This window comes from Cricetulus griseus, chromosome 3 (assembly GCF_003668045.3).
Source record: "Cricetulus griseus strain 17A/GY chromosome 3, alternate assembly CriGri-PICRH-1.0, whole genome shotgun sequence".
Lineage (NCBI taxonomy): Eukaryota > Metazoa > Chordata > Mammalia > Rodentia > Cricetidae > Cricetulus > Cricetulus griseus.
The window spans coordinates 159176852-159203321 of NC_048596.1; the positions used below are offsets into that span (position 1 = coordinate 159176852).

Genomic DNA, 26470 nt, shown 5'->3' on the forward strand with positions numbered 1-26470 from the left:
GTAAAACTATACACAACAAAACAGTAATCAAGTAAGAATTACATTTACAATATTCAGTCCATTTGTATTTAGCAAATTCAGAAAAATACTACATTATCTTATCTTAGTGATTCAAAAGTTTTATACCTAATTTACTTTCTATCATAACTAAGGGACAATTAAATCTTACTATTTAGTCTTTAACTCAATCAAAGACTCCAGAAGGATGTAATATTACCTAACAACAGAGATATCTGGCTGCCTGCACAGTAACATAAAGTTCCTCTGCAACTTTGGGGCATCCATCTTCGCATATAGGCCCAAAATATCTGGCAGACTCTTCTGTGAAGCAGGAATCTCGAAGGACTGTCCTGCCTTGTCTTGGCAATGTACAGCAGTCACTTTCTGTCTGTCCAGTCTACACAGCACACTGTCAGTAGTCAAGGCAAGAACAGTTTCTTGCCCAAATGGCTAGCCTTGCCACATTGAAATCAAACTCCAAATGGAGTTTCTTCAAAGCCCATCATCCTTTTATGAGCAATTAGTGCTGCCAGGAGCAAATGTGTCTCATTTCCATGAAAAACCTTTGGTTATTAAACATCTTAACTCCTGTATTCTCTAGGTCTTTGAAGTGTTTGAAAATCTGTCTAAAGCATACCTGTTTAACCTTGAAAGCATACCTAATATGACTACAAGATTGACTATTATAGATTAACTACTAACCTCATTTCTTAATTATACTTTGCATTTTAAAATGAACTGCATAAGCACAATCCCCCAAGCAAAAGTAGAAACCTATATACAGTGTAACAAAAATAACTTTAAATTTGTATCCACATACCAAAATCCATGCCAATACAAAATATCTGAAATTAATAGTTGTTTTTTTTTATCCTATATTCCCATATTCCTCTAAATGATAAATATCCATAACCCACCAAAACCCACCCACACGCCAACTCTTGGGAATGTGGGTGTGGTTTTCTCTAGACTGCTTCCTGTTGTCTGTGGGCAAAGGCATCTTTAGGGGAACCTGAGAAAATTGAGATAATGACCAAGTCCTGGGAAGACCAGCTGTCATCTGTCAAGATTCAGGTCTCCCTCAATCAAACCTGATCCATATCAACCCTGAAGGAATCCACAGCCTCTCATTTCCCGTGGAAATAAAAGCAGAACGTCTTCTCCAAAGCAATGCATTTTTTGAGTTCCATTTTAAAGCTAAGGCATTCTTAAAACATATAGGGTGGTTTGTTTTAGCATTCCAGTCCACAATCCCATGTGTGTCAGCGCCGTCATTTACTTACCAGCAATCAAAAATTCAAGGTCAGGAGCCGGACGGTGGTGGTGCACACCTTTACAGCATTCAGGAGGCAGAGGCAGGTGGATCTCTGTGAGTTCCAAACCAACCTGGTCTACAAGAGCTAGTTCCAGGACAGCCTCCAAAAGCCACAGAGAAACCCTGTCTTGAAAAAAAAAAAAAAAAAAAAATTCAAGGTCAAGGTCAGTACAGCAACATACATGATCCAGACTCCCTGTGTATCTCCCATCTCTCTGTGCCTTATTCTTTTTTATTACTTCTCTCTTTAAATACTACTATATTATTTTAACCTATTTTTTTCTGTAACTGTCTATACCTTTTCTCTTTTCTTTCTTATACCTACATACATTTTTAAACACACTGACCTGCTTAGAGGGTTTTTTTTTCTGTTTGAATCTGTCTTTACTGTATATCTCTCATCTGTTTTGACTGCATGAGCCTCTAAACTGCTAAGCATTGCAGCTAGGACCTCCACCACGGCCTTGGTGGCTGGTTCCACCCACTTCTTGGGTCATGAAAGCAAGCTTAAGCTTGTAGCCTTGGGCTGGAGAGATGGCTCAGAGGTTAAGAGCACCAACTACTCTTCCAGAGGTCCTGAGTTCAATTCCCAGCAACCACATGATGGCTCACAACCATCCGTTATGAGATCCGGTGCCCTCTTCTGGTGTGCAGATATACATGGAAGCAGAATGTTGTATACATAATAAATAAGTAAAATCTTAAAAAAAAGAAAAAAAAGCTTGTAGCCTTGTTTGAGGTGTGTGATTGGGAACTGCATTCATTTGCCTACGTCTGGAATGCCAGTGCCCTGCATTGTGGCAGGAATTTTTTACTTACTTTTCATGTCTACTTAGCATACAAAAGGTTGTTTAAATGCTCTGCTGTGTGGCAGAGAGTCTTCAAAGAGCTGTGTCTTTTTTCTCCCCAGCTTTCTCAGGCCCTACATGGAAACATGGGCCCATGCCGGAACACCAAAATGTAGTTGGCTTTTATTACTCTTTACTCTTTTGGGGGTTCTGCCACCCAGCTCTAAGTAAATCACACATGGAAGGTTATTCTTAGTTATGAATGCCTGGCCATAGCTTGGCTTGTTTCTAGCCAGCTTTTCTTCACTTAAATTATCCCATCTATCTTTGACCTCATGGCTTTTATCTTCCTCTTTTCCTGTATACCCTTTCTTTCCTTCTTTCTCTGTGTCTGGTTGTGTGGCTGGGTAGCTGGTCCCTGGCATCCTCCTCTCCTTCTCTCATTCCTCCCTCTTCTGTCTCCCCAGTCTGGATTTCTCCTCTTTATCCCCTCTGCCTGCCAACCTCACCTGTCCTTTTACCTGCCTAGCTATTGACCATTCAGATCTTTATTAGACCAATCAGGTGTTTATACATGCACTGTATAACAGCGTCACACAATTAAACAAATGCAACATAAAAGAACACAACACATTTTTGCATCATTAAACAAATATTCTAAATGAATATAACACATCTTAAATAATATTCCACATTAAGATTGCCCTTTCAACTTCATCTTTTTGTCTCTTCTTGTCATCTGCTTATTAAAATTTTAAAAATTATGTTGCATAGTTTATTGTGTATTAATGCCACTTGAGGGTAATATTCCAGACAGTGAAAAACATGAGTGTGAAGCTAACAAATTCAAATGCACCTGCCATTGCCCAAATCAAAATTGGGGTTGAGGTCTTTCTTCAGTGGACTTGATAGCACTTTACCATGGTTTCTATGTGATCCCCCATTTACAGGGCACTGCACAACTAAACCCGAGTTAATCTTCAAGTTGGAGCAGGGATTTGGGCCTTGGAGTAAAGCAGAAGCCTCAGTCTGGAACGTTCGAGGTCTGTGAGTGTATCCTGGGCAAAGGAGGTAAACCAGAATAGAGATGGCCGGCTCTTGGTCATAGTAAGCCCTGAAGACAGCTGGTCATATGATCCAGGCACATGACTTTTGCAGTCCTTAGAGAGGTCTCCCTGTCAAGCCACTTTGCTAGTTTTGTTGATATAATTACCCCATTTATATGGGGGGTAATTTGTTGTTGTTTTTGTTTGATTGGTTGGTTGGTTTTTCAAAACAGGGTTTCACTGTGTAATAGCCCTAGCTGTCCTGGATCTTACTCTGTAGACCAGGCTGACCTTAAACTAAGAGAGGTCTCCCTGCCTCTGCCTCCTAAGTGCTGGGATTAAAGGTGTGCACTATATAGATAAATGTGACAAAAATCTCATCCCTGTATATATGTTAGGCAAATTTTGTTGTGTTTAAGCAATTTCCAGTTGTGCTTCCTCCTTGTTTTCATAATAGGTTTTCTTTTTATTGTTAACAAAGTAGATTTTTATTACATGTTTGTTTACATATTTATTCAACACTTGGATTTTGTTCACCTGATAAGCAGTGGTTCTGACCATTGGATCAAGCAGTGTGGTTTTCTCTTGTCTATAATAGCAGACTGGCCTTGGAGAAGAAATTGGTTGCATTTAACCACATCTCTTGAAATTCTAAAAGCAGAATCCTGTACGCTAGGAAACTGAAAAGAAATCATCATAAATCAGAGAGGCTGTGGACACTGACAGTTCCTAGGTAGAGGGTTGTTTTTGTTTTTGTTTGTTTCCTTTTTTACAAGAGCAGGCATGGAAACTGAAAGTGCAGATGCACTGAGAAAAAAATGTTCAAGATGCTTGAGATGTGTAAGGCTTGGCAAGGCTCACTGTGGACAACTGAGTGTGATACCCAGATCATCCTTAACTTCTCTTCCAACTCGAGCTGGGCATTGGTGGTGCATGCCCTAAACCCAGCACTCAGCACTCAGGAGGCAGAGCCAGGCGGATCTCTGTGAGTTCAAGGCCAGCCTGTTCTCTAGATCGAGTGCCAGGATAGGCTCCAAAGCTACACAGAGAAACCCTGTCTCCGGGGAAAAAAAAAAAAAAAAAAAAAAAAAACTTCTCTTCCATCTCATCCATTAAGGTCTCTTGCCAGATCCCCCTAGGGTTCTCTTATCTCTAGAATTACCATTGTTTAATCTAGCCTGCCTGGATTATGGGGATCTGAGCTCCAGTTTTCATGAATGCATGGCCAGCACTTAATTAAGTCACTGAGCCACTTACTCAGCCAGAGTCACACTAATTTATTGAAGAATAAATTGTCAGCCAGGCAGTGGGGTGCACACCTTTAAGCCCAGCAATTGGGAAGTAGAAGCAGGTGATCTCTGTGAGTTCCGGGAATTCCATGACAGCCAGGGCTACACAGAAAGACACTGTCTCAAAACAAATAAATAAAAGAATAAATTGTCCCATCCAATGTTGTCATAAAATATACATGAAGAAACTAAGACATCATGTGTTAAAATTAATAAATAATATGGTTATTTGTGGATAATGTTTTTTTAAATATTATTTTAGGTGTTAAAAAAGCATGTGTCCCGATTGAGACCATCCAGGAAAATGAAGAAAGACATTGTTGTGAAGTGAAAACCACCAGCAGCAGTATATCAAATGAAGAGGTGGCTGAAGTAAGTAAAAATTTTAATGTGGACTCAGACTACTTGTAAACTGAACAAGAACAGTGGAACTGTTTGGGGAGGTTTCCTTTTAATTTCTCTCATGTCAAAATACACTACTTCTCCATACTGAGTCCTAAACCACGCAGGCTGGAGAAGAACCCAGTGATGAAACTGAGAAACTCCTCCCATATTCTATACATCTTAGTCCCTGTAACAAGAATAAAAGAGTGTCCTGCCATATTCAATAAATTCAACTAGGATCTTTCTATACAAAGGTAATATTCAATAAAGTAACTTCATATTCAAGGGACCTAGTTATTTCAAGGAATTTTTTGAATCCTTTGTTAAATAGCACTTATTGCTCAAAACACTGTTAAATTAAGGATGAAACTTATTGGATGAAAAATCAGCGAATAATAAAGTACACAGATGAGAAATTCATGAGGCTACATGAGAAAAAAAATCACACCTTACAAGACATTAGGAAGCCATGTTAGGACAATGTGTACAATGAATAAAACAAATTCTTCTTTCCTAAGGCACAATTAAAGGTTCAGTGGAAAATTCAGCAAGGAGCAAAATCCAATTCATGTGTGGAAACATACTGCCAAAGGCCACAGCACAAGAAGCGTCACACATGTGGGAAACACTGTGAATATAGGGACTGCTGTGGAGCTGTCCATGATAAGTCAACACTCACAGAACACCAGAGAACTGAAACTAAAGAGAAGACCTACGAGTGTAAACAATGCAGGAAAGGTTTCTACCACAAGTCACATCTCTTTCGACATCAGAGAACTCACACCGGAGAGAAGCCCTATGGGTGTGAAGAGTGCCCAAAAGCCTTCTACCACAAGTGCCATCTCATCCAACACCAGAGAACTCACACCGGAGAGAAGCCCTATGGGTGTGAAGAATGCAAGAAAACCTTCCGCCGGAAGTGGCTTCTAACTTTACATCAGAGAACTCACACAGGAGAGAAGCCTTATGGATGTAAAGAATGTAAGAAAGCTTTCTTTTACAAGTCCCACCTCACTCGACATCAGAGAACGCATACGGGTGAGAAGCCCTATGAATGTGATGAGTGTAAGAAAGCTTTTTGGCAGAAATCAAACCTTACTGCACACAAGAGAATTCATACCGGTGAGAAGCCCTATGAATGTAAAGTGTGCATGAATGCTTTCTACAACAAGTCAAACCTCACTTTACATCAGCGAACTCACACAGGTGAGAAGCCCTATCAGTGTAAAGAATGCCTGAAAGCTTTCTACAGCAAGTCAAAACTCAGTCGACATCAGGCAACTCATGCAGGTAAGGTCCTTTTTAGTGTCAACAATGCAGAAAGCTTCTCGATGGAAGTAATTTCTCTCTCACAATCAGATTTCATTCAAGTTAGGGTTAGGGTTAGGGTTAGGGTTAGGGTTAGGGTTAGGGTTAGGTTAGGGTTAGGGTTAGGGTTAGGGTTAGGGTTAGGGTTAGTAACATACAGAAAGTTTGTAGTTTCAATTGGCCTCCTTTGTACCTCACTGAAATCAGGTAGGTAAAGTCTGAGAACATAAAGAATGCGTGAAATGTTTCTTTTCTACCTCCGGCCTCTCTCTACAAGAGTGCCTCATCTGGGAAACCCTAGGTAATGCATGAAATATACTGTTAGTCCTTACTTAGCCGGGCGTTGGTGGCGCACGCCTCAAACTCAGCACTCGGGAGGCAGAGGCAGGGGGATCTATGTGAGTTCGAGGCCAGTCTGGTCTCTAGAGCGAATGCCAGGATAGGCGCCAAAGCTACACAGAGAAACCCTGTCTCGAAAACAAACAAACAAACAAACAAACAACAACAAAAAACTGTTAGTCCTTACTAACAGTTCTCTGGTCAGAGTTCTCTGATCAGGTTCTCTGATCGGAGAATACATGCTGGTGAGGCTGACGAATGTAAAGAATGTTTGAAAGTGTTCTTCCACAGGTCAGGTCTTAACTCTAGGGAACACATACTGGTGCAACATACCAGGACTGTACAAATATAGGAAGGATTTCTACCCAAATGGCTTCTTTCTGCATAAGCAGCTCATACATGTGAAATAGCATATGAATTTAAGGACTGTGAGAAAGGTTGTATAACATGGGGAAGGGCCTAGGCCTGGCCCAGGATGATGTGGTAGACTTTGGGAAGCCCCTTTTGAGGGCCTTACCCTGCCTTGGGAGTGGAGGGGGGATGGCTAGGGGCAGGTGGGATGTTGGGGGGAAGGGGGGGAGAGGGAGAAGGGATTGACATCTGAAGCAAGCTTGTTCCTAATTTGAACTAATAAAATAAAATAAAAATTAAAAAAAAAGAATTCAACAACAGTCCCTGAGCCAAGACACGGGGGGGGGGGGGGGGGGGTCCGGCCCTATCCCAAAGGATACCATAGACTCTGATGACACCCTATGGAAGGCCTCACCCTCCAGGGGGAGCAGAAAGGATATGTGATAGGTAGAGTTTTAGTTGGGGGGTGTTGTAGGAGAGGAGGGGAGGGAGACGGAACTGGGATTGACATGTAAAACAATCTTGTTTCTAATTCAAATAAAAAAATCTGCAAAAAAAGAAAAAAAAGGTTGTATAATTAGTGAAGCCTCAGTTAACTTTAAGATATACAAGGAGGCTAGTAACCCTATAAATTTGATGACTGTGAGAAGGTTTTCTAACATGAAACACTGTCACAGCCATTAAAAACTCATACAGTTAGGGGATTCACTAAGTAAAAACCAGAAAACACCCAGAAGAAGAATTTGGGCGTACACATGGAGTATATACAGGAGTGAGAGTAAGTGGATAGCAGATAGTTTACCCAGTTCAGACATGGTTACTTGCTTTTCACCTTATGCTGTTTTGAGTGCTGTTGGTTGGCACTGTTCACTGTCGTGTGGAGCTCTAAAGCCAGTCTGAGCATCAGAGCACAGGGCTGATTCAGAATTCTGAGGTCAGTGGTTGATGAGAAGCCTCCAATTCCCAGGTGGTGGTGGGATCTTGCATTCCAGGAAATGGCCATGTGAACTTTAGAACTTGTGTGAGGTGGGGGAGGAGAGGCCTTTATTTAATGTTTATGCACCACTCCGCTTGTTAGTTTCCAATAGCTTGTAGACCATAGTCTTGGTCCTGTATGTAGAATCAGCTGTGAGGATGGAGAAAAATACAGTTGTATATGAGAATGACCTCTACAGTATCTGGTCTAGATTCTAACAAATGTGTCTAATCTGTTACTCATCTGTCAGCATAAAATAACAAAAGTGGTAAAGTACAGGTTTCTGATGTGAAAAAATATGCTTCAAATTTACCTAACTGCACCAGAATTTGTATTAGTTATTCTATAAATATAAAGATTTTAGAACAGGCATTTAGCAACACATATATTAGCAAGTACCAAATCACTTATTAAAGTGAAGAGTCATGGCCTTTGAGTTGACTCATGAGGTAAAGGTGCTTGCTGTCAAGATTGACAACTTAAATTCATCCCCTGGACCCATGCGACAGAAGATAAGCAACTCATAAGTTGCTTTTCAACCTCTACATGCACACAGTAGTACATGCGTGCTCACATACCTGTGCATACACTACATAAATCAAAATGAAAACAGTAAAGAAAACGCATTTGAAATGACCGAATTTATAATTCGCTGGACATGTACTCAGTTAAAGTTTACTTACCAAGTTTGTGTTGTTTGTCTCTTTTGTATTAAAGTTTCCATGCCAGTGATGCCCAGTGTGGTTAAGACATTTGCTACCAAGGTTGACCACCTGAGTTCAATCCCCAGAACCCATGTGGTGTAAGAACTACTTCTCCACATGTACAGCATAGTATGGGCATGCATGAAGCACACATTGGCAAACGCACACTATATAAATTTTTTAAATTTTTTAAGTTTCCTACATGTCACTTTTTGTTGTTGAACATTTATATATGATATTCAATTGTAGATATAAGCAATCATGCAAGAAATTGCATCAAATTTAGAATGTATCATTGGAAAATTTCAGTCCTCCCCCCCCCCCAAAATCCACCACTGGTGGTGGTGCATGCCTTTAGCTCCAGCACTCAGGAGGCAGAGGCAGGCGGATCGCTCAGTTCAAGGTCAGCCTGGTCTACAAAGTGAGTTCCAAGACAGCCAGGGCTACACAGAGAAACCCTGTCTCGAAAAAACCAAAAACAACAACAACAACAACAAAAAATGTAGTGGTTTATTTTTAATTAAGGTATCTATCTAAAGCTCCACTGTTTTTTGTACTTATATTGTAATCAAAGCTATTCTAATATCTGTGTTGCTTCTCCTCTGTTGAGACCTGTCAGTGCCCATGCAATTCAAGAGTAACCGGAACCAGGGAACTCAAAGCTAAGCCGCTCAAGAGCACCCTTCCTGACATTCTATGGTGCTTTTATTCTGGATAGCTCACAGTTCAAAGCAGGAATGGAGAAACAATAAAAAAAAATAAAAAATAAAAAATAAAAAAAAACATAGATAGTATTTCTCATCACTATCACCGATGTGTTCAGGTCTCTTGGCCAAATGAAGGCTGTTTGTTTAATGCTCTTGAATGCTCTAAGCTACATTGCTAAGATGTTGGGGGAGTCTTGTCCAAGGCAGGCAGGTCCACTCCTCCAAGGAGAGTAAACAAGCATGAATATCTTATTATTTTCGGTCTACTTGCTACCCCTTTCCTATGATCTCATTAAGAGTAGTGTAAAGTTTCTGTCGATAAGTAAGATGATATGTGGAGTTCAGGAAGCATTGAAAATGCAGGTTAAATTAAACCAAAGCTGTAATAGCTGCCAGTGCTCCCTGAAAGGAAAGGAGCCAAGGGAGTCAATGAGGCTGGCTCCACCACTTTTGATCTCTCAAAAGTTGACCCAGCTTTTGTGGGACCAAGTAAGAATCACCTATAATATTGAAGAACACATACCAGGAGACGTTCACAACCAGTATCTTTTAGCAGTAAAACTTTAATGGCAGCTCAGGTTTTGCAAAACTGCTGTTCAAAGTCCCTTCATTTCTACATTTAATTCTCCAAAGACTGTAGCCATGACATTGACAGTTTTGCTGAAGATACAAACCAGTTGGGAGATTTCATGCTGAAGATGCTATCGGTCCCAGTGCTGGAAGCAGAAAAGAAGCCACAACTGCAATCTGCTTTATCCTTAATGACTGCAGTTTGTTACAGCAAGATGATGCCAAACTTCTAGTAGCTCTGGGTGTGTTATCTAGAAAGGCAAGAGTGCAGGACTTCTGCTGGTGGGACAGTATCCCAAGAGACTGGCTAGCAATGTCTGAAAGGCTAGTTGATTACATAAACATTCCCTTTTAGAAGGCAAAGCTTTACCTAAAAGTAAAGACATATTTCTTTCCACAGTATAGTTAGGGGTTCATAGTTAGTATTAGAACATTCAGTACATAAGCAATGAGGAACCCACATCACAAACACAATGGGTGAGGCTGGGTTACATGTCATAACTGAATCACTCTGTGTAGTGGCATTGTCATATATGCCTGGAAATGAAAGAACTGTCATGCTCAAAACCATGTTTCTTATGATGTTAGCTGTCATTCATGTTTATACTATACAAGGGAGTTGTCTACCATCTGTCTCTATTAAGAGTTAAGTTGTCATTCACCTAGTGACATTAACATAGTCATCATAGTCATTGCTGACAATCCAACCAGATTCTTTAAAGTAGACGATGAACAGATTATCCCTCATGAACACAAAATGAGGTTTTGTTCATGGCATCTATAGCCAGTTTGACCCAAAAATGTTGATTAGGTGTAAGTGGATCCAAGTAAGTCTCCTTTTAAAGTTACATTAGCATTAAAAGTATCTGATTGCTCTCCTTAAGTTTTGCACAAGTATAATTTCCTGTATATTGGGTAGATTTCTTATCAATTATTGAGCCAGAAAATAATATCAAAGAGTTCAAGCTGTTTTCACTTTGCCTAATAATAACCATTTCTAAAAGTGGTAATGGAACTGTAAAATATCAAAAATCACAGAATTAAGTGGGGTGAAAGCATCCCTTAGCAATATCTCTACAGAATACAGCTCACTTTGTTGTATTGAAGAAAAGGCAGTTTGTAAAATCTCTAAGGTTCATCATAGGCTGCCCTTCTGTGACTGGTACCCTCAGTGAAGTAGGTAGAACCTCCCCAAGGGGGTGAAGTGTGAAAGACTTTGGGAACTATTCAAACAGTAGATTTAAAAAGGAAAAATAGTTTTTTTAAAAGATTTATTTATTTATTATGTGTACAGTGTTTGGCATCAAATCTCATTACAGATGGTTGTGAGCCACCATGTGGTTGCCAGGAATTGAACTCAGGACCTTTGGAAGAGCAGGCAGTGCTCTTAATCGCTGAAACATCTCTCCAGCCCAAAAGGAGAAATAGTTTGCTTTAGGCTTTAACTTTGAAAACATATATAAAGAGGGAGATACAAATTGGTCTCTTCTTCTAATCTTGTCTCTGTAATTGAATTAAATTTGTATTTAACATGACTATAAACAATTCTGGGCCCATTAAAAACACTTGGTGATTTATGAAGTGATCATTAACTTTTATATTTGAATGATCTGTCTTAAAAGTTTGAATTAGTAACTCTTGTAAGACTATGATTTTATAAATTATGGTAGTTTATCCTTGTTAAGATTTTGAGCCTTAAAAACTACTGGAGACTTTTTCACCATCGGCTCCCCAGTAACGACACAGAGACTTGTTATTAACTATAAAAGATCGGCCAATAGCTTAGGCTTGTTTCTAACTAGCTCTTATAACTTAACTCAACCCATTTCTATTAATCTACATGCTTCCATGGCTCATGACTTGTTACCTCATCTCCTACATGTCATGTTTCCTCCAAGTGTAGCTGGCTTTGCCTTCTTCCCAGCATTCTCTCTTTCCAAAAAATCCTGCCTAGCTGTTGGCCATTTAGCTTTTTATTAAACCAGTCATAGTGACACATCTTCACACAATGTAAAGGAATATCCACAACAAATTAGCATTTTTGAGTTGAAGCTCCTTTAGTACCAAATAAACATTAAACCATAAATACAGCTTACAATAACTGGGAACAACCTCTCTTGATCTTTCTATAGTGTACTTTTATAAGTTCTAAGTTAATTTAATCAATTTTTTATTTTAGCTTATTTTACCATAAAGCATATAATTACAGGAGAGACTTGCAACATTGGTTTTCACAAGGAGACATTTATTATAATAATAAAAAGGTTTTTTCACATGGGTAAAACAACAAAGTTAGCAAAGACATAGTGGTTAGTTTGATTTGACATACATTTTAAAATCAGTTTTTGTTACCATGAATAGATCATTCTGACATTAGGAAATTATAGATCTTACTCCTCAAATGTATATCATCTGTGAGTCCCTTAGGGCTCATACACCTTAGGAAATTTATTCAGACCTTCTTTCTGCTACTTGGCGTAAAGATTTCTTGGCTTTGTTCTCATCTGTCAGTTTTCTTTTTTGGGCAAAATAATTTTATCATACAAAATCCATTTTTATCCAAAATGCTCTGTTTGAAAGTCCCTTTTACCAGAAATATACCCTCAAGCCAGTTGAGCTGGCACATGACTTTAATCCCAGCACTTGGGAAGCAGAGGCAGATGGATCTCTGAGAGTTCAAGATCAGCCTGGTCTACAGCATGAGTTCCAAGACAGTCAGAGTGACATAATAGAGAGACCTTGTCTCAAATAAAGAAATGAAAAAATAAATAAAGCAGCAAGGTGTGGTGGTATATACCTCTAATCCCAGAACTTGGGAGGTAGAGACAGGCAGACTTCTGTGGGTTCGAGACCAGCCTGGTCTACAAAGTGGGTGTGTGTGTGTGTGTGTGTGTGTGTGTGTGTGTGTGTGTGTGTGTGTGTGTGTACATATATATGACTCATTCTCTCATACCTTTTTATTGTTTGTTTTTATTTTGCTAAACAACATTTTTTTTTGTTTCCAGTTTTAAACAAACTTTCTCTGCTTGGAATTTTACAGGTTTTAACCTCCTCTCCCTCTTAGGGTCTTACAAATCCTGAGAGGCAGAACACTTTCATTTTAACAATAGCTTAAGAGATAATGATGACCTTGAATGGGGCAACATTTTTGTAAGCAAGAACCAAAAGCAGGGGAGTTCTCAGAGAGCTAAACATCTATAATTATACCCAGCCCTCTTGACCATTATATACAGATTTCCCTTTATTAAAAGAAAAGTATCCAGGTGGTGGTAGCTCACACCTTTAATCCTAGCACTCGGAAGACAGAGACAGGAGGATCTCTGAGTTCAAGACCAGTCTGTAAAACAAGTTCCATCTACAAAGCCAGAGATGTTACTCAGAATAACTCTATCTTCAAAAAGTAAAAACCAAAAAAAAAAACCATAAATACCATGAGACATATCAGCAATAACATCAACAAATCATAGATTTATTATGTTCTCTAAAGGGGTGGTAAGCAGTATCTGTTTTTATTGAGGCCTTTACCTAGAATACATAGCAGCCTATAAAGCTGTATAAGTGGACACATACACACCACTCCCCATTCTTAGTTTTTACCCTGTATCCCCTAGTTTCTCTAGAAAACCTTGGGTCCTCATGAATTAGAGCCTAATTGCATACAAGTAGCTAGGAAGAGAGCCTAGATACTAAGGTGAAGTTCCAATGGCCTTCTCTGTTTCCTGTTTTATTGAAGGAAGATTAAAAAAAGAGAGAGACTTATAGAAGAAATAGCTTACTGGGCTTACAGTTCCAGAGGGTGAGTTCATGACCATTATGGCAAGGAATATGGCAGCAACCAGGCAGGCATGATGCTGGAGCAGTAGCTAAGACCTCATCTTAAGACAACAACCACAAGACAGAAAGTTAACTGAGAACAGTGTGGGCTTTTGAAACCACAAAAACAGATTCCAGTGACATCTCATCCAGCAAGGCTATGCCTCATAATCCTTCCCAAACAGTTCCACCAATTTCTCAAGTATTCGAATATATGCGCCCGTGGTGACCATTCTGGTTCAAACCACCACATTCAACTCTCCAATTTCTATGGGCACCTAGCTATCATAATGCAAGATGCATTTAGCCCAGCTTCAAAACTCCCTATGGTCTTTCAGCCACCAAAGTGTCTCCTGAGACTCAAGGCAATCTCTTTACTATTCCCCTATAAAATCAAAATCACAAAGCAAATCAAACTTCCAACATATAATAATACAGAATACACAGCGCCATTCCAAAAGGGAGGAAAGCAGGACCAAAACCAAGCAGGGCAAATTCCAAATACTATAACTCTGATGGCAAAGGGGTCAGATGACTCCACCCTTCCAACTTTGTTAACTGCAATACTCTCCTCTCTCTTAGGTTAGCTCCACTCCCAGCACGCAGCTATCCTTGGCAGGTATCCCATGGCTCTAGCACTCCTAACATCTTAGGGTCTCCAACACATTCCAGGCTTCACTTACACAGCATCACACAATGGCCTCTCCAGATTTCCTTGCAGGGACACCCCTGCCACATGCCTGGCCTCAACCTGGCTTTTTTTCTTAAAGCACCTTTCTTTAACCACCAAGGAAAATCCCATGACACCTTTACCTTACCAATACCATATATCGTTTATGACTCTAAACCTAGGACCACATGGTTGACGCTGCTAAGTTCAGCTGCCCACTAGAGATGAAACCTAGCACCCTTCTTGAATTATGTTTGCATAAGCTTTGATTTGTGGGGTCGAACCCTGTGAGCACCACTCCCTTAATTCCATTTCACATCTTCATCTCTCCTTTTCTCTTCCAGCATAAGCCATGACCCCAACATTAAATTTCCTGGTGCTCCTTTTCTCCTCAAAGTGTACGTTTTGTACTCCCCACCCCACTTGTATTTTTCATTGTAGATCTATATGAGCCTGATCACTAATAGTCATGTAACATAGTCTATATCAGGCTGTTTTGAAATCTCCTTTGCCAATGAAATTAGTGCAAAACATTTTAATTTACCCTCAGGTAGATTCCTAGGACAAGGGCATAAAGCAGCCACATTCTTTGCCAAGTATCACAAGAATGGTCTGTAGACCAGTTGTTCATTGTTCCCCTCTGAAACTTCTTGAACTGAGCCTCAGGACTTATATCTTATTAATTATCTCTGGATTAAGCTCCTATTAGGATTGCCAGTTAAGCCCTCTCTTACAGTGATCAGTCTATTTCCTGGTCGAAAGTCACAAAGCCTTCCCCATTCCTCCAAATGCCAGCAAGATCAGGTCTGTCACAGCAATACCCCACTCCTGGTACCAATGTCTATCTTAGTTGCTTTTTTCTGAGATGAGACACCATCACCCATTCAGCTTATATTTTAAAAGAAAGGCTTGCAGTTCAGAGGGTGACTCCATGACCATCATGGTCATGGTGGAAATCATGGCAGCAGGCAGGCAGGCATGGTGCTGAAGCCAGTAGCTGAGAGCTTACATTCTTATTTTATTTATTTATTTATTTATTTATTTATTTAGGCTTTATTTATTTCTTATGTATACAGTCTTCTGCCTGCATACCAGCAGAGGGCACCATATCTCATTACAGATGGTTGTGAGCTTACATTCTTATTTTATTTATTTATTTATTTATTTATTTATTTAGGCTTTATTTATTTCTTATGTATACAGTCTTCTGCCTGCATACCAGCAGAGGGCACCATATCTCATTACAGATGGTTGTGAGCCACCATATGGTGGCTGGGGAATTGAACTCAGGACCTCTGGAAGAACAGTCAGTGCTCTTAACTGCTGAGCCGTCTCTCCAGCTTACATTCTTGTCTGAAAGTAAGAGGCGAGAGTGGGGGAGGGAGAGACAGACAGACAGACAGACAGACAGACAGAGAGCGAGAGTGCGCACTAACTAGGAATAGTGTGAGCTTTGGAAACTTCAGAACCCACCCCCAGTCACACACCATCTCCAACAAGGCCACATCTCCTAATCCTTCCCAAACAGTTCAACTAACTAGGGACCACATAGTCGAACATATGAGCTTATGGGGACCATTCTTACTCAAACCAACACAAACACTAACATTTTGTAAACACAGCTGTGACTATTTTAAGCAAGCACAGCTGGGGTTATTTTTGTTTGGTTTTGGTTTTGGAGACAGGGTTTCCTCTATGTAGCCCTGGCTGTCCTTGAACTTGCTCTGTAGACCAGGCTGGCCTTGAACTCATTGATGTGCCTGACTCTGCCTAAAGGTGTGCACCACCACTGCCAGGCTACAGCAGGAATTGTTAATGAGAAACCTTTAGGAAGGATATTTTTCTTGAGTGTGAACATATAATTAGCTGTTTTTAAGCACAACTGTGTGCTTAAAAAAAATCTTCCTTTGATTTTTGTTTGTTTTATTTTTCTTTTCCTGTCACAGAGGCAGGGGGCCAGCCTGACCCAGGACAGGGGCTTGGAAGGAAACTTTGAGGTAATTATTTGAGTCTTGAGTAGGCAGACCAGATCTTGTCTCAGAGGCAGCTTTTCAGTAAGCCAAAACAGCACACGGCAGTAATTTTTAATATTTAATATGAAACACCTAAAGAACTTAGAAAGTGGTACCATCGGTGTCATTATAAATGAAAGAAGGAACAAAAGCAAATGTATCCTGTTACGGGCATTTTTTCCTGCCAGCCTGGTCCCAGCCTCCTGGATTTCCAAAGAAGCACAGGGACGCTATATTAATTATGAAACTGTTGACTGTTGGCTTGGTCTTCTTATTGGCTATCCCTGTCTTAATTGATAACCCACTTTTATTAATCTAAGTATTTCCACATGGTCTTATCTTACTGGAGAAAGGTCCAGGGACCTGTTACCCCTCTGGCATCCTACATGTCAACTCGACTGCCTACGTTTCCCAGAATCCTCCTTGTCTCCTAGTTCCACCTATCATCCTGCCTCATTGTCCTCAGTGCTTTATTCATCAACCAATAAGAGAAACATATGTACAGAAGACATCGCCATTATCTCTTTTCTGTCTAAATAAAAAGAAAGGTTTTAACTTCAACATAGTAAAATTATATATAGCAAAAAGTTACCAAGAACTATAGTTACAATATTTAGTTCATTAAAATATTTAGCAAGATTTAAAGAAAATATTCTATCATCTATCCTATCTTTGTGAGTCTAAAGCTTTATATGTAACTTATCTTTTATCATAACTAAGGAAAACCATAACCATAACTATCTGTCTTCAACTCCATCAACGACCACAGAAGGATAGCATATAAACTCTAGAATTGACAGAGACATTAGCTACCTGGACAGTCACCCAAAGTTCTGGAAATTGGAGCATCAATCTTTGGCCCATAGGCCACAGTGTGTCTGACGGGCCTCTCAGAGAAGCAGGAAATTTTAAGCTGTCCACCTGTATTGTCAGTTTGTTAGTCATTTTTTGTGTGTCCTGTAGAATGTCTGACAGACTTCCATGAAGCAGGAACCTCTCCAGACTGTCTTGTTTTGTAAGTTCAGCAGTCACTTTCCTGTGGGTCCTGCATGTCCAGTTCATACAGCAACAAACAGTCCAAGTAAGAACAGTTTCTTGCCCAAACCGCTATTTCTGCCATGGCAGAGGCAAACTCCATAACAAGATTTTTCAATGTCCATCTTCCTCTCTGAAGTAATTGGTGTTGCCAGGAGCAGTTGTGTCTCATTGTCATGAGGAACCCTGGCGAATCTTGCCATGATGAAGGCAAACTCCATAACAAGTTCCTTTGATACCCATCCTCCTCTCTGAAGTAATTAGTGTGCCAGGAGCAATTGTGTCTCACTGTCATGAGAAACCCTAAACCATTTTAAATGCCATATTCTGTAGGTCTTTGAAAGGTTTGAAGAATGCCTATCCATTTGAAATATATCTCTATATATCTAGAAAACCTAACTAACCTAACTATTGACTATTATAGGTAACTATCTATAATCTGTACTTAGTTATACATTATATTCTTAAATGAGCTATATGAACACAATATCTAAACAAGAGGAGAAATATACATATCATAAAATTGACCTTAAATTTGTATCAATAAATGAAAATTCATTCCAATAAAAAGTATTCATTTCTATATCATAATCCCCCTTTTTTTTCTTTAGAAAGAAATCAGTTGTGATCCTTAAACATTTATAACCAACCCCATTTAGATGAAAACAAACATTTATAAACAATATTTGTGATTTGGGGCATCATTCTCTCCAAACTACTTCCAGCTGTTAGGGAGTGTTGAAATACCATGGGAATCCTTAGAAAACACAGAAACCTGGCCAAGTCCTTGTTGTAGTAGCCTGCAAAGCTGCATCGTCTCAGCTGTTTTAAATGTTGGATCACCTGGGCCATTGCTTCAGGGGGTCTTGCTTCATCAAACCATATTAGTCTGGAAGGAATCCACAGCTTTTCATTTTCTGTGGAAACAAAAGCAGAAATTCTTTTCCCAAGTAATGTATCCTTATACTTAAATTTTGAAGTCAAAGCATTTTCAAAATATAAGTTGGATTAATCCAGCAGCCTTTATAATACGTGTATTTTAGTAGCTATAGCTCTTTCCACAATCAAAAAATTTAAAGACCACACTATAACATACGGTATCCAGACACTCTGTGTAATTTCTTTTTTTACGTGGCTTTTTTAAAAACTCTATTTCTTTTACTTTTATTTTTTCATTTTCTGAGGCAGAGTTTCTCTGTGTACATTTGCCTGTCCTGGAATTCACTCTGTAGACCAGGCTGACCTTGAAATCACAGAGATCTGCCTGCCTCTGTCTCCTGAGTGCTGAGATAAAAGGCGTGCACCACCACCACAGTTACTTTATTTCTTTTTTAAACCATTTATCCTTTTTCTGTTATCTCCCAAACCTAGGTATATTTTTAAACACACTGCAAATCTTTTAGAGGTCCCCCCCCCAAATCTGTCTTTACCATAAATCTTTATCTGGCCACAAGTCTTAATTTGCTAAGCAGCATGGCAAAAGAGCCCTACTACGGGTTTTTGCTGAGTCAGGAAACCACTCTTAAAGGAGCCACAGGTCTGCTTGCCTTGGAGAACTCCTGGCAAACAGAGCTTATCCAACAAAATGCTGCTACCAGGAAGCTGTGCTTGCTTCTGTTGTTTTGTTGTTAAAAATCCCTTTTTAAGTTTTTGTCAGGTTTTAAGTGGAAGTTCATGCCAAATGTTGCTGGCACCATTTTGTTACGGAGGTTCTTTGTCCTGGCAGCCTGGTCCCACAGCCAGGTCAGCCCCAAATGAACACACAAAAACTTAACATTAATTATGAAACTGTTGGATATTGACTTGGGCTTCTTCTTGGCTAGCTCTGCCTTAATTACTAACCCATTTCTATTAATCTAAGTATTTCCACATGGTCTTATCTTACTGGGAGAAAGGTCCAGGGACCTGTTACTCCTCTGGCGTCTTACATGACGTAATTGCTCTCTACCTACAGTATCCAGATTTGGTAGTGCAGAAACAAAGTTGTGACAAGCTTTCTCATCGAACTTTTTTGGACCACCAGCCCCCAAATAATAATGCAGACTTGTTATTAATTATGAATGTTTGGCCTTAGCTTAGGCTTGTTCAGCACTAACTCTTATAACTTAAACTGTTTGTATTAATCTACATTTTGCCATGTGGCTCTTTACCCCTCTTCCATTCCACACTACTCACCCCCTCCATGTCTCACTGGCAAAAAACACATGCCTAGATTCATCCCCTCAGTTTCTTTCTCTGCAAGGAAGTTCTGCCTAACTTCTTCACCTAGCTACTGGCTATTCATCTTTTTATTAAACCAGTCACAAAAATACATCTTGACATAGTGTACAAGTATCCTGAAACATAAAGGCAGACTACAGGCATACGGCGAGGAGACCCAAGAACACAAATATCCAATCTCCATTAGTGGAAGCCGGCTTGGGGACCCAATGTCATTTCAGGCTCCTATGTAATCTTCTCAGATGCCTTTAGCTGTTCAAACTAAGTGTAGAGCCCGTTGCCATTCTCTGCTAGCATTGTCAAAGGCTGCCATTTCTAATAACATCTCTCTAAGATCAAACTGAAAAACAGTCTTCATGTCACTGGTGGGTCCTGGGGCACAAATAATGGAGGAACAAGACCACCCAAGTCTGAAACAAAAGTAAGCTTTATTCCATAAAAAGAAAAAGGGACAAAAATCTCCATGGGACACAAAAGTTGTAGTTGTAGCTGAGACCGAACTGTGGCAGTGGGGGCTGGTGTGGGGCCTCTTACAGTAAAGTCAAGCATCGGGTGTGCGTCAAAGAGTTTTTATAGCCTTGAGGTCAGGCTCAGAGTCACATTACAACTTTTGGTTCTAGGATAGTAGGATGTTAACTTAGGATTCTTTTGAAAGCCTGTGGCTGATACAGCCACTTTTCGCTGTCCCTGAAAGAATACAAGGCAGAGAGTAGAGTCACATAAAAGGACAGTTTAAAAATTAAGGGAATACAATGCAGAGTGTCCCACAGAGGCAGTGACTAGAAGCTAACCTTTGTCTGCCGGACCTGCCTAGCTGGGAAGGTGGGAGGCAGGAGACCATTGTTAAAAGTTTACCTCTGTACACAGTAGCTGCCAGGATGTCTGCTCTTAAGGCAGAAAGTGGTTGTTAAAGAGTAACAGTAGCTGCCGGGTTTATTCATTTATTTACTTTTCAAAATGTGTTTGGGCTTACAATTTTATATTTCTACATTCCTGGATCTTTCATTTTTATAGTCCTATTTCTGGATCCTTCATCATGAAGTCCTGAAATGAAGGAATTCAGCAGGTTTAAACAAGGCCTGGTGTTTTAGTTAGGATTAGGTGAAGAGACACCATGATTATGGCAACTCTTTTATTATTATTATTTTTATTTTTAAAATAATCTTATTTTACATTCCAATCCCAGTTCCCTGCCCCCTGCTGTCCTCCAGCTATCCCCACCTTCTCCCCACTCCCCGTCCACTCAGAGTTGGTGAGACCTCCCATGGGGATCATCAAAGTCTGTCATATCACCAAGCCTCCCCCACCCCATCTAGGCTGAGCAAGGTATCTTTCCATTGGAAACGGCCTCCAAAAACCCAGTGCATGCACTACTGGATAAGTACTGGTTCCACTGCTAGGGGCCCCACAGACTGTCCAAGCCACCCAACTGTCACCCACATTCAGAGGGCCTCGTTTAGTCTTATGCAGATTTCCCAGCTGTCAGTCTGGAGTCAGTGAGCTCCCATTTGCTCAGGTCAGCTGTTTCTGTGGGTTTCCTCATCATGGTCTTGACCCCTTTGCCCATATTATCGATTCTCCCTCTCTACAACTGGACTTCAGAAGTTCAGCTCAGTGCTTAGCTGTGAATCTCTGCATCTGCTTCCATCAGTTACTAGATGAAGAGTCTATGATGAAAATTAAGGTATCATCAATCTGATTACAGGAGAAGGGCAGTTAAGGCACCCTTTCCACTATTGCTTACATTCTTAGCTGTGGCTGCTATCCTTGTGGATTCCTAGAGATTTCCTTAGTGCCAGACTTCTCGATAACCCCATAATGGCTCCCTCTATCAATGTATCTCTTTCCTTGCTCTTCCTCTCTGTCCTTCCCCCAAGTCGACTTTCCCTATCCCTCATGTTCTCTCCTCCCCATACCCCTACCATCCTCCCCTCCCCCAACACTCCCAGTTTACTCAGGAGATCTTGTCTATTTTCCCTTTCTGTGGAGGGAGAGGTATCCATGTATGTCTCTCTTAGGGTCCTCCTTGTTTCCTGGCTTCTCTGGGGTTGTGGATTGTAGGCTGGTTATCTTTTGCTCTATGTCTAAAATCCACTTATAAGTGAGTACATACTGTGTTTGTCTTTCTGTGTCTGGGTTACCTCACTCAGGATGGTTTTTTCTAGTTCTGTCCATTTCATTTGCCTTTGAATTTCAAGATGTCATTTTTTAACCACTGAAGTAATACTCCATTGTGTAAATGTACCACATTTTCTTTATCCATTCTTTGGTTGAGGGGTATCTATGTTATTTCCAGGTTCTGACTATTACAAATAATGCTTCTATGAACATAGTTAAGCAAATTTCCTTGTGTTATGAGTGTGCATCCTTTGGGTATATACCCATGAGTGGTATTGCTGGGTCTCAAAGTACATTTATTCCCAATTTTCTGAGAAACTGGATTATGGCAACTCTTATAAAGGAAAACATTTAATTATCGTCATGGCAGGGAGCGTGATAGCTTGCAGGTAGACATGGTGCTGACTACAACTTTGATCAGAAGGCAATAGGAAATGAACTGAGACACTAGGCAGTATTCTGAGAATAGGAAAGCTCAAAGCCTGTCCCCACAGAGACACACTTCTTCCAATAAGTCCATACCCACTCCAACAAAGCCATACCTCCTAATGGTGCCACTCCCTATGAGATTATGGGGGCCAGTTACATTCAAACTACTACACCTGGCCAGCTTGCCCCAGTCATGGGGGAGAGTTGGTCTGTTTCAGCTATCCCTCTTAACCATCCTGTCTTACATGGAGATGTAGGTCTATAAGAGGAGATGGTTTGTTGTAAACCCCTAAGTATCGTATAGGGAATAGGCCCCTATTCTGCTCATATTCCCCTCTTAGGAAAATTATCTTCAACTCTGGGTCTAATGGGTTAGAAGTCACCAGGGCTTCAGGAAATGAGGTTAGGTGTGCCTCCAAAACCCCATCACTTTTTGTTTCTTTGTTTGTTTGTTTTGTTTTTCGAGACAGGGTTTCTCTGTGTAGCTTTGGAGCCTATCCTGGCACTTGCTCTGGAGACCAGGCTGGCCTCAAACTCACAGAGATCTGCCTGCCTCTGCCTCCCGAGTGCTGGGATTAAAGGTGTGCACCACCAACACCCGGCCAACCTCATGACTTTTGAGCTAACCAAATCCTGAGCTAATTTTCGAGCACCGGAATGCAAAGGAGCAGCAAGCAGAGACCTTTTCAGCTTCGAATCATCAAGAGTCAGAAGACTGTTAAGGAGGAAGAGCTTAAGGCAGGGCTCATGTGCATTTTCTCTTTTCCTGTCCTTTCCCATGGTGTCTCCTTGTACAGGTGTCATTTGCAATGGTTGAATACTGCAGCCCAGAAATTAAAAAATCAGACCTTTAATGGGCTCACTTCTCCTGGCCCATGAGCTTGTTTAAAACAACACAGATATATTTCTAATGCTTTCTGGATAGTATTCCCTGTGCTGGCAGCCAACAACAGTATTTGTCTATATAGTGAAGGTCACGGAAATCTTGTTTTTGTTCTTTTGATGAAAAAGAAACTTGCCTGGCAGTGTTGGTGCATGCTTTTAATCCCAGCACTCAGAAGGCAGAGGCAGGTGGATCTCTTGAATTCTTCAAAGGTCAGCCTGGTCTATAGAGTGAGTTCTGGTACAGCCAGGGCTATATAGAGAAACACTATCTTGATGGAGGATGTCCTTCTGTGTGATGGGAATATGTATTTCTCTTATTGGTTGATGAATAAATGCTTATTGGCCAGTAGCCAGGCAGGAAGATAAGCAGGGCTACCAGACTAGGAGAATTCTGGGAAGAGGAAAGGCAGGAAGCAGTCATAAGAGGGAGAGATACCATGTAGCCACCAAAGGAGTAGCATGCCAGAGCATTACGGGTGAGCCACAGCCTCATGGCAATACATAGTTTAATAGAAACGGGTCAATCATTAAGAGAGAGCTAGTCACTAAGAAGCCTGAGCCATCAGCCAAACAGTTTATAATTAATATAAGCCTCTGTGTGTTTATTTGGGACTAAACAGCTTCAGGATCAGGCAGAACAGAACTCTGCCATGACTGTCTAATAAAAAAAGAAAAAAACTCTAAGTAATAAAATTGATGCTAGAAAGAACATACTAATAGATGTGCTTAGGAGACAATAAGTAATACAAGTAGAATTTAACTAAGGGAAAACTGCCTCCCAAATACTCTGAAGATCAGAGCGCTAACTAGACCTGTTAGGAATAAGGGGAATTTAGGATGCTAGGATGTGAATGTTTATTTATCAGGGCTGACCATGACAACAGCATTGACTTAAAGCCAGCCATTAGACTGATTACCTTTCCCAAAGACATACATCTAAAGGGCAGCTCTCAGAGGCAGCGTAAGGTCACAATTGTCATTAGTCAGGGTCTGTTTTTAAGTCTCCTGTCCTTTTATCAGAAAAGCATAATGCTTTCAGGTAGGCAAGATGACCCTTAGTAACAACTATTTAAAAAAATTTTTGAAGAACAACATTGGTAAGCTTAAAATAATGCTGGCAATATATAAGATCCATGCTGTGTAAATCTGCTGCCTACTTATAGTCTCCTGTCTCTGTTTAGATTCAAGTGTGACCTGGGACCAGGAACCAAAACAGATTTGAGGATGACAGTGTTTGTGGAATACGTAATTCTAAAGTGTGTGTACACTAGTAAATTGTTATGTTCGTGTCCAACTCTTCTTGGGCATTAGCCCAGCCAGACAAACACCATTAAAGAGATTTTCCTTTTTAACATCTAATGTAGAGAGATTCCTCCTCAATGGGAATGCATATTATTTCTGTAACACTTTAACCCCTCATGTTGTTATCATTGTGAGCAATGAGTGCACAAGATCTCTCCCTTTGCTTTTGGTTTGACACCTGGGTACCCTGGATCCTAGAGTAGGATCCTTAAAAGATTAAAAAAAACCATACACCTCTCTAGTGTTCCTCAATACAGTCCATAGGCATCTGTCATAGCCCTGTTTCAAGTACCACGTATTGATGTCCATCAGTGACTGGTGCCAGACAACTGAAGTTGAATTTGAGATTCAATAGAACCAAGGCTATGTTGCTCAAGAGCGTCTTAACTGACATTCTGTGTCTCTCTTATTCTGGATAGCTCGGAGTCAAAGCATGGTCACAAAACACTGATAAACTCACTTGGTATTTCTCATCACTATCACCAGATGTGCTCAGGACACAGAAGGTCTCATGACCAGATGGAGGCTGCTTGCATATTGCCCTCAAAAACACTAAGCTGCATTGCTTGGGAAGGGAGGAAACACCTTTCCTGAAGCATTCCTTGGACAGACAGAGGCATTGCTCTAAGTGGGGTAAATAAAGTTAAATAGGAAGAGAGTTCAACAACAGGATATTGTCAGAAAGCCTATTCTATGCAGGCTACAACACTCCATCTTGCTGAATGCTAAGATTGTAGGCGTGTGGCACAAGCCAGTGAGCCATTAATTAATATGTGAACACTGAGTAAAACCTTCAACTTTTTATATGTGAGAAATTTGTGAGAGAACATCAGTTTGTGTAAGTTGAATGTTTGCTTTTAGTTGAAATTGTCAGTGTGTCATGGAAATTATAAGGTATTCCGCTCTGTGACCAAGGAAGATCCTAGGGGTGGCTGTCTTGCTGGGACACACCATGCACAGCACTCTTTTCCCTGATGGTACAAAGTGTAAAAGGAGTCGAGTGTGTCTGAAGAACCTGAAAAGTTGTCTCCTCCTAGTATGGTGGGTACCAACAGTGCAGACTGCTTGGGGGCTATGTACAGAAACCATCGACTACTTAGAAAATGTATAGATTATTTTCCTAGCTTGAAGTCTGCCAACAGCCTGCACAGCCAGATAGCTCCTGGAGAGCCATACTAGCTTAATGAGTACAATGAAGTAGTTGCTGGCATCCATGCTGCTGTACCCATCATGGCCCTTATGATGGAACAATTGATGAAAGCAGTGAGATCTTTAACTGTTGGACTTTGCAAGATTTTTTAGTATCCCCTTGATTGCCTGAGATCAAATGCATTTATTTGGAATGGATGATGGTGAGACTTCAGGAATCCTGTCTACACTATGTTAAAAGATTTCTTTATATACTGCTCACCATTGAATGTCTTAAGAGATACTTAAAAAGACCTAGAAGTACAATTAAGAAAAATTAAGGTATTTAACTTAAAAGGCACACATTTTATGACTTAATGTGGCTGCATAAAATGTTCAATCCCAGAACTATGGTCAGGAAGGTCCCAGAGGGCTCCCCAAACAGTAGAAGCTGTTTTCTCTGCTAAAACATGGACACCAGAACTATATGGTAGAACCCAATTGCTGAAGATGACACATGCTTTGGTTGCAGGACACAAAGGAGTAGAACTATGATGGAGCTGGATAGTTCCCAGAGGCTCCATGCCGGCTGCTTGGCTTTGTGCCAGGCAAGATGCCTGCTCGTGCCAAGGTGGCATGTCTACCGCGAATACAGCCAACAACTTTGTGGTTGGACGTTAGGGCCACTTCACAGGAAGGAATCCGTGTCTTCTGTAAGCCAGGGGTAAAACCCGTGGGTGAGGAGTCCCAGGCCTCATTGGGCAAACGACTGCTATTGGTTTTTTGAGTGGGTGTGAGCTTATCAAACTGTCTCCTGCATATTTGTGCTTATGCCCATAGGTCACTGCTTCTGTCAACTACAATCCGCCATGGGAGGAAACTTCCTCTTTTCAGTGGTGTACCACAAAGCCTCATAACCACCTGAACTCCTGAGGCTAAGTGACTATTGTGACATTCTGATCCAATGCTCAATCACAGATGGAGGAAAATAATCAGACATCTATGCCATCCATCTAACCCTCAGGGAATGTTCTGGAAGAGGTGGCTTAAAAGAATGTAAGCGCTGTAGGAAAGTTGGAGT

The 26470-nt window shown here is 40.6% G+C and overlaps 1 protein-coding gene across 2 annotated transcripts in view; it reads left to right on the forward strand.

Moving 5' to 3' along the window:
- Positions 1-26470, forward strand: part of LOC100754794 (zinc finger protein 300) — a 47484-nt gene that overhangs the window by 18903 nt on the left and 2111 nt on the right. The window contains exons 3-6 of one of the 2 annotated variants that reach the window (XM_027406281.2): positions 3054-3146; positions 4701-4810; positions 5341-6112; positions 26230-26445. In XM_027406281.2, coding sequence (XP_027262082.1) covers positions 3054-3146; positions 4701-4810; positions 5341-6112; positions 26230-26306 — 1052 coding nt within the window. In that variant the 3' untranslated portion in view covers positions 26307-26445. The remainder of the gene's footprint in view (positions 1-3053; positions 3147-4700; positions 4811-5340; positions 6113-26229; positions 26446-26470) is intronic. The other variant, XM_027406282.2, reaches the window with a different exon arrangement.